At 40.6% G+C, this 12408-nt stretch overlaps 2 protein-coding genes across 4 annotated transcripts in view; one reads left to right on the top strand and one right to left on the bottom strand.

Moving 5' to 3' along the window:
• The window catches only part of abcc4 (ATP-binding cassette, sub-family C (CFTR/MRP), member 4), a 31778-nt gene extending 29182 nt beyond the window's left edge, over positions 1–2596 (top strand). Inside the window, exons 28-31 of the mRNA XM_040141842.1 lie at positions 73–245; positions 342–447; positions 1881–2015; positions 2104–2596. Coding sequence (XP_039997776.1) covers positions 73–245; positions 342–447; positions 1881–2015; positions 2104–2193 — 504 coding nt within the window. The 3' untranslated portion in view covers positions 2194–2596. The remainder of the gene's footprint in view (positions 1–72; positions 246–341; positions 448–1880; positions 2016–2103) is intronic.
• Positions 2597–2633: 37 nt separating this feature from the next.
• The window catches only part of LOC120797978 (multidrug resistance-associated protein 4-like), a 32400-nt gene continuing 22625 nt past the window's right edge, over positions 2634–12408 (bottom strand). For 2 of the 3 annotated variants that reach the window (XM_040141844.1, XM_040141843.1), the window contains 15 exons: positions 10300–10337; positions 10029–10144; positions 9721–9867; positions 9374–9453; positions 9071–9221; positions 8795–8914; positions 8506–8616; positions 7373–7473; positions 7025–7216; positions 6778–6933; positions 5722–5811; positions 5444–5616; positions 5242–5347; positions 4498–4632; positions 2634–4368 (listed from right to left, as the gene is read on the bottom strand). In XM_040141844.1, the coding sequence (XP_039997778.1) occupies positions 4333–4368; positions 4498–4632; positions 5242–5347; positions 5444–5616; positions 5722–5811; positions 6778–6933; positions 7025–7216; positions 7373–7473; positions 8506–8616; positions 8795–8914; positions 9071–9221; positions 9374–9453; positions 9721–9867; positions 10029–10144; positions 10300–10337 (1752 nt within the window). In that variant the 3' untranslated portion in view covers positions 2634–4332. Of the gene's footprint in view, positions 4369–4497; positions 4633–5241; positions 5348–5443; positions 5617–5721; positions 5812–6458; positions 6528–6777; positions 6934–7024; positions 7217–7372; positions 7474–8505; positions 8617–8794; positions 8915–9070; positions 9222–9373; positions 9454–9720; positions 9868–10028; positions 10145–10299; positions 10338–12408 lie in introns of those variants that run through there. The other variant, XM_040141845.1, reaches the window with a different exon arrangement.

The raw sequence follows: 12408 nt of genomic DNA, 5'->3' as shown, positions 1-12408 counted from the left end.
CACAATGCAGACATACAACAGTCAGAGCTTCTTTATCATTAAGGAGATTCCCTGTCTCCATGTTCTCTGCAGGTGCAGCTGAAGTCCGTGGTGGAGGAGCTGCCTGGTAAGCTGGAGACAGTTCTGGCGGAGTCGGGCTCCAACTTCAGCGTGGGTCAGAGACAGCTGGTGTGTCTGGCCAGAGCCATCCTGAGGAAGAACCGCATCCTCATCATCGACGAGGCCACGGCCAACGTGGACCCCAGGTACAAAAGACCCGAGTTTTCTAAACATAGCTCGATCCTTTATTTCTAGCGGATGATTTCCTTTGGCTTATTTGTGTTGTTACTGTGTAACTGCAGGACAGATGAACTGATCCAGAGAACCATACGAGACAAGTTCCGAGAATGCACCGTGCTCACCATCGCTCATCGTCTCAACACCATCATAGACAGTGACCGCATACTGGTGAGTCCAACTCATAATTATAAATAATAAAATAAAATTATTTATAAATAAAGGTTATATGATTTACACTCCCTCTATAACTGAAGGTGTAAACTGCTACCACTTTCATACACACAGGGTTTCCCAAAGACTCACACCAGTGTACAGAGAACTACAGTCAGGAGCTCAATCTTACACTAACGCAGTCCAGTAAGACAGTCCTGCGATAAATCCTCCTACATGGATAATACCATGCAATGTGTTTGAATTTTAGAACATAACTGTGTTCAGAAACACAAGCATTTTTAGCAGTTTTAGGCAGTTGGAGCAAATAAAGCGCCTCCTGTCTACAGAGGAGTAACGTAGTGACAGCAGCAGCTTCCACCTGCAGGTTGGTTAGTTTCACTGCTGCTATTTTAGTGTGTTTTGAGCCTGGGTCATAGTAAAAGTGACCCAAGGAATTTTCAGAAATACTATACTATACTTATCTAACTCTCAGCAAGAAAGTGAATTGAGAAAATGAAAACCACTCATGCTGCTGTATAAAAAAATGAAGCCAGAGCCAGGAGTCACTTTGCTTAGCGTTAAGAATGGGAGAACAGCTTGTGCAAAATTCAAAGACGCCTACAGCCACCTTTAAAAGTCAGCATTTAACATGTAACATCTTGTTTCTCACCTATACAGAAGCAGAAATGTAAAAACAAGTTGTGGCTTTAGGTGGAGTGACACACTGAAACTATTTCTTAATCAACCCACAAGCTAGGTGCAGTGACTGTGAGAAGCTTCCCACAGTCATCAGGTTTGGAACCGTCATTTCTGAACAGAGGCCATTACCCAAAACCTGTGTGCCTCAAGAAATATTTCCAGTAAATAGACTAACAAACACCACGACCTAAATCACAACTTGATGTGTTAATTGATGTGGAGGAAGGTGTAGTCTGTAAACTCTGGACAGCACCAGGCGAGCTGTTTGCACCTGCTTCAAGTCTTTATGCTAAGCTGAACACATCCTGACTCTAGCTCCATATTTAATAAAGCATTAATAAAAATGCTGAAGATAACGTTCACCTGTTCCAAACTGTTTTTGCTGCCCTCTACTGATTACAAGTTCTAATCAAATCTGAACTTTTTAAAACCAGAGAGAATTTTTTCTAATTTGGGGGAACTGACTTGTAAAGCTTCTTTTCAAAATGAAAAAGCACAAACGCACTAAACTGTGCAAGTGTCAGAATTGCAGCTGCTACTGCTTTACTTGCCTGTAGCTCGGGTGCTTTCAGTCATACCCACTTTTCTTCTGTACTGTGTTTTGGCAGTGCAGCTAGCTGACCGCAGTCCAAACTGAAACATGGCAATTCACCTGGAAGTCGAGGACACTTAAATAGTATGACTTGTGTATATGCTGCTGTAATACAACACTACTAATGTAACAATCACAAACGTGAATGTGTCTCCAGGTTCTAGATGCAGGGAAAATCGATGCCTATGATGAGCCTTACACCCTCCTTCAAAATCCAGATGGCATCTTTTATAAAATGGTGCAGCAGACTGGCAAACTGGAGGCAGCAGCTCTACTAGAGGCAGCTAAACAGGTGAGGTTTATTCTCATTCTAAAATGTTATGAAAAACCAAGGTTTTTATTTTAAGCCAGATTGAAATTTGGGGACGATGTGTTTTCAGGCTTACAGGAAAAGCAGCTTTCCCAACATATCAAACGGACACGCGGCAACAGCAGACGGTAACTTGGTTATCTTTGAGACTGCTTTGTGAGCCCTGGGGGGTTCTGACCCGCTGCTTTGCCAGAAGAATTCAGAAAGTTCCTGGGCTTGAGCGGTGCCCCTCCTGCCTCTGGCGAAGCACAAAGGAGGACAGAGGATCTGCAGAGTGGCTGAGCCAAATATACGCACATTATGCTGTTCAAGTCGAGAGGACCTGGAAATCACTGCTGACATGGACACTATTTATTTTCTTTGCTTCCTATTTATCATATGTAAACAAACTGCTGCATAATCCTTTAAGTGCCTTTATTTTAGGTTTGTACATGTGATCATTTGTAACTCGACCCACAGTTGCCTTTATCAATAAACTGTTGCTCAGGATTAACAATCACCAAATCTAACAAATTACGCAGCAGCAGAAGCTTCTGAGATCTCAGTAAAAATCTATTTTGTATGGTGTTGGTGTTGTTCCAGCCTCTAGGAACAGGATAAATGATTGATAAAGAGATTGTACTGCTAAAAACATTGGGTTCCTTGTATTCAATCTGCTGACTAGAGTTTACGGGGAGTCAGAACACAGCTGCTACAAGTGAGGGAGTGTGTAGAATTCCTTTAATCTCTGTTCAAATGATGACACTTTCAGTGTTTTAGATTTCATGACTATACGACATTGTTTCCAGCGCTACATAAACATACAGAGTGTATATATATATATATATATTTACAAAGATTTTACCTTATTAAATGACATTTACCCTGATGGGCTCAGCAACAGGTACAAAGGGCTTTTTAAAGTAACCCAAAAAAAAAAAATCAGCTTTGAATCAATGAGGTATGAAAATTAGAATCAGAATGCCCAAAAGTGTGTACGAAAAACAAATGGTGTTTACTAGAACAGTTTGGATTCCAATTAACTGAATGACACCATCTTTAGTGAATCTAACATTTCACAGGTTGGATTTCCTTAGGCTTTGTACTACGAAGCAGGGTTTGTGGTTAGCGAGGTAACTTCAGGTTTTACCCTGGAGGTTCACTTCTTACGCTGCATACCTTACCTGCAGGTAGTGTTTGAGACAACAGATTGATGTGAATAAAAGCTCCGCCTACTGAGCAATCAGATCACCTGGATCGTGAGAGGGTGTCTTAGGAGGGCAAGAATGTTCAAAGACCAGCAAACCCCCCCTGGCTTTCCCTGACGATTTTTTTTTTAATGAGTGACCCTCATTACTGCAGAGGCCAAGCTCCTCAGCAGGAGTGTACTCCTGTGTAAGAGGGCCCCTCGTGTCTTCGTTTCATTTTTTTTCTCCTTTTGACTACAAGCAATGTCAAATCAGTCTCCTTGTGCTCTTGTAAACCGATATTTTCCTACGTAGAGACTGATTGAAGCACTAAAGCCTTGTACTTATAAGAAAGGAGAGTAAGCCTACTTGCCACTTCAAATTATTTTTTTTATATTTGTTTGACACCAACATGGTTGCAGCTGCGAGAAAAAGGCTAAAATTTTTATATACGCCATAAGAATACATGTAAACAACGTGGTAATATAATGGCATTGCAGTCAGATCTGCTTGCGCTCTAATGATATTATAAGCCTGTTAACTTGCACATTCACACAGTGAGCGATGTTTCGCCAGCTGTCCTTCCCGCATTTGGCAGTTGCAACTATTGCTTTTAGCCTGGAATGTGTTTTAACTTCTTTGTATGTGTAAAATATGCTGCTCTGTTGCCACTAGACTTGTCCGTGTTTGCAATTGGTCACATGCTGCAGACACCGCCTCTTATGTGAACGCGCTTGGGAAAACCAGGGTCGATCACCTGAACGTTTAGCGTGATTGCGGTTCTTATACTTAGTGAGGCCAGATAAAAATAAAAAGATTTCCTGGGTATGTTAGACTCGCTTCGTAGTACAGGCCTCAGGACAGTAAGTATCACATGTTTTGTTTTGAGAAACAAAGTCACAGACCCCAGAAACAAGCTCTCTGGCATTTGGTCAGCTGCATGAGAAGACTTCACATGTAACAATATTAAACGTATGACGTTCGAAAATAAACATCTTTTAGGACAAAATAGAAAACCCAACTGTCTTCAGGTCACTCAGTTGTTCTCAGATACTACTTACATCTGGATCCTGGATCTGGAGTCTGTTACACAGCAGACAAGCATACAATGGAAAATCCCTTTTCCACTGGTTTCAAGCTGTCGGGACTGCTGTGGTTCCTGTGTATGCCTGTGGAGACGTGAAAAATCATCCCTTTAGTATTAAACACTTAAAAATTAAAAAAAAAAAAAAAAGGCTGATTTGTAATTCAAAATAACTACATAGCATCCAACCAGATACACATACATATCAACGCACCTGTCTGGCTGACTCCAGCAGGGCTGCTGCCTCAGTGGGGCCCATCTGTTGCACCATCTTGTAGAGAGCCCCCTCTTTGTTTTGCAGCAGTAAAAAGGGAGAGTCTAACTCCTGGATGGTACCACTGTCCAGCACCTTGGAGCAAGATAAAAGTCAATAATAACCATCGGTTTAATTGTCAAATCTGTGAGAATGTATCTCAGTGAGGGGATGCAGATGTACAGTAGTTGACAGCTAACATGAACAGTTTATACAGACTCAACATATTCAGCCACAAATGCAGGACAAATGGACTCCACGTCAGTTAAAACAAGTTCCTGAACGCAAGAAAAACAAAAGGGGAAAAAACAAAACATATGGAAGTAAAATAAACTAAAACCAAAATATAATACAGTACAAAGCACAGAAAGAAAGAAATGTGCAGGACAAAAACCGGAATAATTTAAGTCAGAGTGAGTTTTAAATGGATTAAACACTATTTAAAAAAATATTTAGAATACATATAATCATCATGCAGTAATCATGTCCATTCAGTTAGTGGATGCAGCTGTACATAGAGAATTATGATAAGTAGCATTATGTAGTATTTTAACATTTATAGTACAGTTACAGGAACTGGAGAGACAGAGCTGCACCACTCTGGACTGTTTTGATGAAACAGTTAAGCCACAACACACAATGTACAATGATGATCTTCATATCTCAATGATATAAAGCTACAGTGAGAAAGAAGAGAGGACTCACCAGTATGCGGTCACTGTCTATGATGGTGTTGAGACGATGAGCGATGGTGAGCACGGTGCATTCTCGGAACTTGTCTCGTATGGTTCTCTGGATCAGTTCATCTGTCCTGCAGTTACACAGTAACAACACAAATAAGCCAAAGGAAATCATCCGCTAGAAATAAAGGATCGAGCTATGTTTAGAAAACTCGGGTCTTTTGTACCTGGGGTCCACGTTGGCCGTGGCCTCGTCGATGATGAGGATGCGGTTCTTCCTCAGGATGGCTCTGGCCAGACACACCAGCTGTCTCTGACCCACGCTGAAGTTGGAGCCCGACTCCGCCAGAACTGTCTCCAGCTTACCAGGCAGCTCCTGCACCACGGACTTCAGCTGCACCTGCAGAGAACATGGAGACATGGTCAGAGAAGACCCTGAAGAAGTCTACGTGTGCAACAATGAGAGCTGTGAGCTCAACTCTTGAGTCTGCTGTTGGATTCTTGCCTCATCCAGAGCGTTCCACAGGTCTTCATTGGTGTGCTGGTCGAAAGGGTCCAGGTTTTTCCTCACAGTGTCAGTAAACAGCACAGGGTCCTGGAGAGCAGAGCAGGGACAGATCAGACAGAAACCTGGTTAGTCTTTAAGTCGGTACAGCCATAAAATGGATTAAAATTACATTCTTTAACAAAGGTGACATGGTGAGAATATAAAGAGACAAGCAGTTTAACACATTTTAGCTGATGTGCAGGTAAATGCACTTTCAGATGTAGTGGAAAATATATTCAGATCCCTTACTTCGGTAAAAGTAGCATTACCTCACAGTGAAAATGCTCTATTACTAATTAAAAGTCCTGCATTCAAATTCCTAATTTTGTACGTTAAGTATTATCAACAACATGTACTTGAAGTTTAATAAGTAAAAGTGTGGTTAGATTATATTTTCTATTATTATTACTACTGTTGCATAAACATGCCATCAAGCCTGAGCTTATTTTAACTACTATATAACTTTATTCTAATAACTCTATATAATGTTGGATTGTTTAATCTATTTAAAAAAAAGCTAATTTCTGATCATATGTTTTTGTAATGAAAATCTTAAATAATTATAGCTGTGAAATCAGTGTAAGAGTGAAATACAATATTTGACTTTGAAATTCAGTGGAGAAGAATAAAGTAACTTCAACTCAAAATACTTAAGTATAATTCTGGAGTACTTTTAGTTTACTTACGTACATTACCTGATTTAATGTATTTTGTTACTTTCCACCTGTAGTGCTCAGCCATAGGATTGATAACGTTTTTTCCCTCTGTTAAATAATGACAGCCCTAAATAAGCAGGAATGACTCATTTATTCCACATAGAACAATATAACAGCAATGGGAGTGGCAACAGGAGGTGCATATTTTTACATTTATTTGGTATCTCTAAATTTCAGAAACATAAAATTATTCTAGGGATGTTTTCTTATGTTTTAGAAACTTACGACATATTTAGTTGAGAGTGATTTTATGCAGATGGTTGAACTGTGCCATGAGTGGAGGTCTCCTTATCTTTACCTGAGGAATGATGGACATCTTCTGGCGGAGGTCGTGGAGGCCGATCTCAGAGGTCAGAACGCCATCGATGTAGATTTTTCCCTGAGGCTCTGCCAGGCGGAACAGAGCTGAGACAAGGGAGCTTTTCCCAGCACCCGTTCTCCCCACAATACCAACCTGACACATAGGAATGACAGAAAAACTTGAAGTTCCCAGTGAATGCAATGAAAAAGCAGCCGGTAGCTTTGTGCAAAATGAAATGTCTCACCTTCTCCTTGGGTTGGAAGGTGGTGCTGATGTCTTTGAGGACCACTGGTCCATTGCCACTGTAGGAGAAATTTACCCCGTTAAAGGTCACCATTCCTCGGTTTGGCCAATCAGGAGGTGGACGCTTCTGGGTTTCCCAAGGTGCTTCACTCTTTAGCTCTGTATACTCCACCACCCTCTCCACTGATGTCATCTGAGGAGAAAAGAGATGATGCTTCCTTGAGTCCTCACACCTCCAGCCTGTTTCTGTCGTTTCTGTCAACTGCTAATTCGCTCTCCTGCTCTCTGATAGAACAGACTTTTATCTGACTGATCGCCATACAGCAGGTCACAATAGGTCAGTTCTTACCATGTTCTCCACCTCGGCACTTTGCCTGACAGTCCACTGGAAGTTTCCTACCAGTGTCACAGCATAAGTGAGCACCAGACCCACCTCTCCAGCCTCGAGCCCTAATAAACAGAGTGACACAATGAAAATGAGATGTTGCTTTAGGACATTTTTCTACAACGAACTGGTAAAATTACTTCACCACTGAGGTCAGTATGTGTAATTTTCAGCTTTAGCCAGCAGTGCCTCCCTCAAAGATCTTACACTCATTCATGTTCAATCAGTGCTGCACTCACAGCCCGCAACGCTTTGGTATGCTTGGTAGTTAAAACAGTCTCCCTCTCTTCAAAAATGTTTTATTGAACAAATGGTTATACAACATCGTGCAATTAAAATGAGACTGGAAGTTTGTTCGAGTCTGTCTTACGAATAATTTGGGTAGAAATATAGGGAGGCTATTAAAAAAGTGTAAAAACTAAGCAAAAATATAATTTTCACAGTATTGGTTCTACCGAATAACATTGGGTGTGATCCTCAGTATTGAATGTAGGTGCTTCCATTTTGCCATTAAAGAGTACAATTTTGCTTTAAAAAGAGAATTCCTCGTAGTTTCAACCTCATTACTCTGCATCAATTTACTTTCGATCCAATTATTCCTGAAACCAGATAAAAGTCTGAACTGATTTATCAAGGATAACTGACATACAGCAGGGTGTCATCTGCATAAAGAGATACAGTATTTTGTTAAATGTATTTGTTGTGGTGGAGCTATGAATAGATGAGTCTGAATGAATAGATTCCACAAAGGGCTCTAAGACTAATGCAGTCAGAAGTGGAGATAAGGGACAAGCTGGTCTCCTGCCACTGAGGCAGTTTATTTGTAATTAATTGTGCACAGGGATTTTTTCTAAAACAAAAGCTTAATTCAATTTTTAAACATAATAGTGCAAACAAGAACGCTGCTCGTTTGCTTTTTCAGCATTAAGTGATATGACAAGAAGATTGCCCTGACTGGAGTCAGTATGAGCCATAATATGGAGGAGATGTCTGAGATTATGGAAGCAGTTTCAAAACAATTTCAAATTACAGTAGAAAGACTGTGCTAATTTTAAAGCTCAGTTGTACAATGGATGTGTGCATATATAGTTCCTCACCATCTCTGAGTAAGATGCAGCCAAATGTTGTGAAGGTGATAAATATGGAACAAATGCCGTCGAGGCGAAGTGCAAACCAGCGGGAGGTCATCAAGAACAAAAACCACGCCTCTGAGAAGAGGAGAAATGAAAATGAATTTTATTAAAGACTGCCTTACTCAGCACAGAAACACTGTATTCACAGACAGTTTGGTCTTAAAGCACCGTAGTGTTCCAATGTGACCAAAGACAGTGGAGACTGACTGTAAAGAATAAAGTAAAAACGTCAGCTTTAACAGTAAAGGTGAACCTGAGTGCAGGTCCTGATGGGCATCATAGGCTTTCTTTGACCTCTCCTCTGCTCTGAGGGCACGGATCGTCCACAGGCCCTGAAGAGACGAAGACAGATGGGAGAAGACTGGACTCCGAGCTGCAGAAAGGATAACAAGGAGCAACAAGACACTATCAGCTTCCAACTATTGGTAATAGCCAGTCTTTTAGCCCTCAATTTAAATCTCTGTCACATGACCCAAAAAAAAAACGTTCATACACATGGTATAATTCTGGCAAGAATGCATGAACATACTTGTAGATTCAAGACGTTTGATATCTCGGGATGTACTGAGGTAGAAACGCCTCAAGTACAAGAAGATAAAAAGGAGAGGAATGACGGGGACAAGTATGAGAGGGATGACCGAGGCTGCCACCACAACCACGCCAGCATTCTGTAAAAATAACTAAAAAACAAGCATCACAATGTGCGGGATAAGTTAAGAAAAATAAGATTTTGTCAAAAGTTAATCATCTACAAAAAAGGTCGGAAAGCAGAGAAGTAGTAAGGTTAAGTGCATGTAAAATACCCTTAATAAAAATGGTAATAATGCCTCACTTGATAGAAATCCACAAAGGTGATGGGTAACATTGAATCCATCTGGCCAATGTCTTTGGAAAACCTATTGAGAATTCTTCCTACAAAGTAGGTAAAAGTAAAGTCAGTTAGACTAACATTTGCTACTTTTTAACCAAGAGGTCTTGTACACTCATTGGATTTAAAACCTGAGGTACAAGAGTTAGTTACATAAGGTAGAACTTCCTGAGTGACATGAACAATGAATAGCTCAGGCTAGCTTGGTTTAAACACACTTAACAAAACAACCAAAACAGGACCTCAGCTCAATTTTCAAGAGTTATGAATAGACTCAAGTTGAAACGAAGTAAATTCTGAGCAGGGATCACCTATGGGGTTGACGTCAAAGAAGCAAACAGGCGTGCGGAGGACAGCGCTGAACATGTTGTTGTGCAGTGTCTGAGCTGATCTCACCAACCCATGAAAGATCATTAAACTCCTGGCATAGCCAAAGACCACAGCAACTGCTGTCAAACCTAGAAGAAAAAAAGAGCAGGCCTACTTTGTATCACAACTTTTAATGTATGTTTTACAACAGGACAAGATCTGCCAAACATGATGGAGTTCATAAACATCACGGGCAGAAACAATTTTTCACCATCTGGGTTGATAATAAAAGGAGGAATGGAAGGATTACCTGAGTAAATGCCAAGGTAAAATGTGAAATTGAACTCTTGATCTGAGCGAGTAGCATTCATTCCATTTTTAATGCTATCAGCAGTGGCTGTACTGTTAAAATACTCCTCTCTTGCCCTGTCAGTTGACAAGATAAACACATCAGACCAGTCACACAGCAAAAGATAAAACATTATTTAGTTATAAATAATATCAGTTCAGAAACTGTAAAATGTAAGAAGCTACTTAATCTATTTTCCATTAAACAATGCCCACATGGCTAAAGTGCTTACCAGTATACCAACCACCAGTCCTGCAGAATATATGCAACCTATGAATTGAAAAAAAAAAGTTCAGTTAGCTTTTTAGGGGGGTTTTTTTTTTGTAGCTTTATATTCATGATAAAAATCAGGAGACAGAAACTGTGCTTGAAAGATTAACTAGTCCTCAACTTATGGTAAAACATGACACAAAAATATGTAATGGAGACATCTTTAAACTAACAAAATGAGCTGGGAAGGATGAATAGGATAGAAACGTGATGCAAGGGGAGAAATATATATATATATCTAGGCATTTGCTTAATTACTCTCACTTTATGACTTGAGTTCAGTTCCTGCAAAATACTTGTCTTTTCTGTAAAAATGCATTTGTGTTGGTTGTTTTTACCTGCTGTAAATCCCACTACTCCCCCATATTATAAAAAAAGAAAACAATGGCCTGCCCTCCATTCGTGGCATGCTGACTTGCTGATGTTAGCGTTGTGGGTAGCGACTTCCGCTGCTCTGCCTCTACCCACTTCGTTTGGCTATTTTCTTCATGTACATTTTAAACGTACACTAGTTCTGCCTAAACACTCGTAGCTCTCTCCTCCTTTCAGGGGTTTTCTCGCTACTTCTCAGTTGTTTACAGTTGTTTTTTCAGATCTGCCAGGTACTTCGGGTTAGCAGCTAGCCATGGCTTCTCTCTTGCTCGGTGTGTCTCACGTTTAGTTACGACTCTGCGTCATTTAGCGCTAATGGTGCACATGTGAAAAGAAGCCCATGGTTCACCACCGACCAGTTCAGTTTTCAAAACAGATACTGCCCCAGCTCAGCGACACACCCGCCGAGAAACCACCTCTGGTTATTGGCATCTCGGTCTTGAGAAACGTGAGGGTAGCGACACCAGCGACCAAAGTCAAAAGTATCCCTGGGGCCAGAGCGTGCGACGCAGGATCCTAGTTGAAACTGCTGGATACGGATAAACGTTAACACAGTGAGACTGTTGTTCACGTCGGCAGCAACGACGCCCGACTTCGCCAATCGGAGGTCACAAAAATTAATGTTGAGTTGGTGTCTACATATGCAAAGACAATGTCGGACTCTGTAGCTTTCTCTGGGCCCCTGCCTAGTCTGACCGGTAAAGGTCAGTAAATGTAAATGATCTAATATTAGATCATCATACTGATCAATTTTGTCTTACTGAAACTTGGCTGTGTCATGGTGAACATATTAGCCTAAACGAATCCACTCCCCCCCAGTCCCCCCACTCTAGGCACCGGCCGAGGAGGTGGAAGTTCAGCCATTTTCAACTCAAACCTAATAATCAATCCTAAACCTAAACCAATTCGAAAGCGGGGTTCTTAGTCTTACACATCCTACCTGGAAAACTTTAAAGCCTAGTCTATTATTTATATTGTACCTGGACCGTACTCTGAATTTTTTTCTGAATTCTCAGAGTTTTTAAATCAAGTTAAGTCCTTTTCACAGATAAAGTAATTACAGTAGGCGGTTTCAATATTCATGTGAATGTTGATAATGATAGCCCTGGCACTGCGCTTCTCTCATTATTAGACTCAACTGGCTTTGCTCAGATTGTAAATAAACCCACTCATGGTTTTAACTACACCCTTGACTTCGTTCTGACAAATGGCATCAAAATTGAACATTTAATAGCCTTTCCACAGAATCCTCTTTTATTGGACCATTGTCTGGTAACTTTTGAATTCCTATTACTGGACTACACACCATTAGGCAAAACATGTCTTTTCTAGATGTCTATCTGATAGTGCTGTAGCTAAATTTAAGGAAGTGATTCCATCGGCACTTAATTCACTGCCATATGACAACATAACAGAGAACTCGTATGCTAACTTTAGTCCCTCCCAAACTTGACTCTACTGAAGACAATAAAAACAAAGGAGGTTCACTCCATGGTTTAACTCCGAAATCCGCATATTAAAGCAAACAATGCGAGAACTTGAAAGGATATGGCGTTCTACCAAACTGGAAGAATCTCGGTTAGCCTGGCATGATAGTCTTAAAACATTTAGGAAGACCATCTGTAATGCCAGAGCAGCCTTTTACTCATCTTTAAAATAGAGGGAAATAAAAAACAACCCTAGGTTTCTTTTAAGCACT

Source organism: Xiphias gladius, chromosome 13 (assembly GCF_016859285.1).
Source record: "Xiphias gladius isolate SHS-SW01 ecotype Sanya breed wild chromosome 13, ASM1685928v1, whole genome shotgun sequence".
In the NCBI taxonomy this organism is placed as follows: Eukaryota; Metazoa; Chordata; class Actinopteri; order Istiophoriformes; family Xiphiidae; genus Xiphias; species Xiphias gladius.
This window is presented reverse-complemented; position numbering and strand designations above follow the sequence as displayed.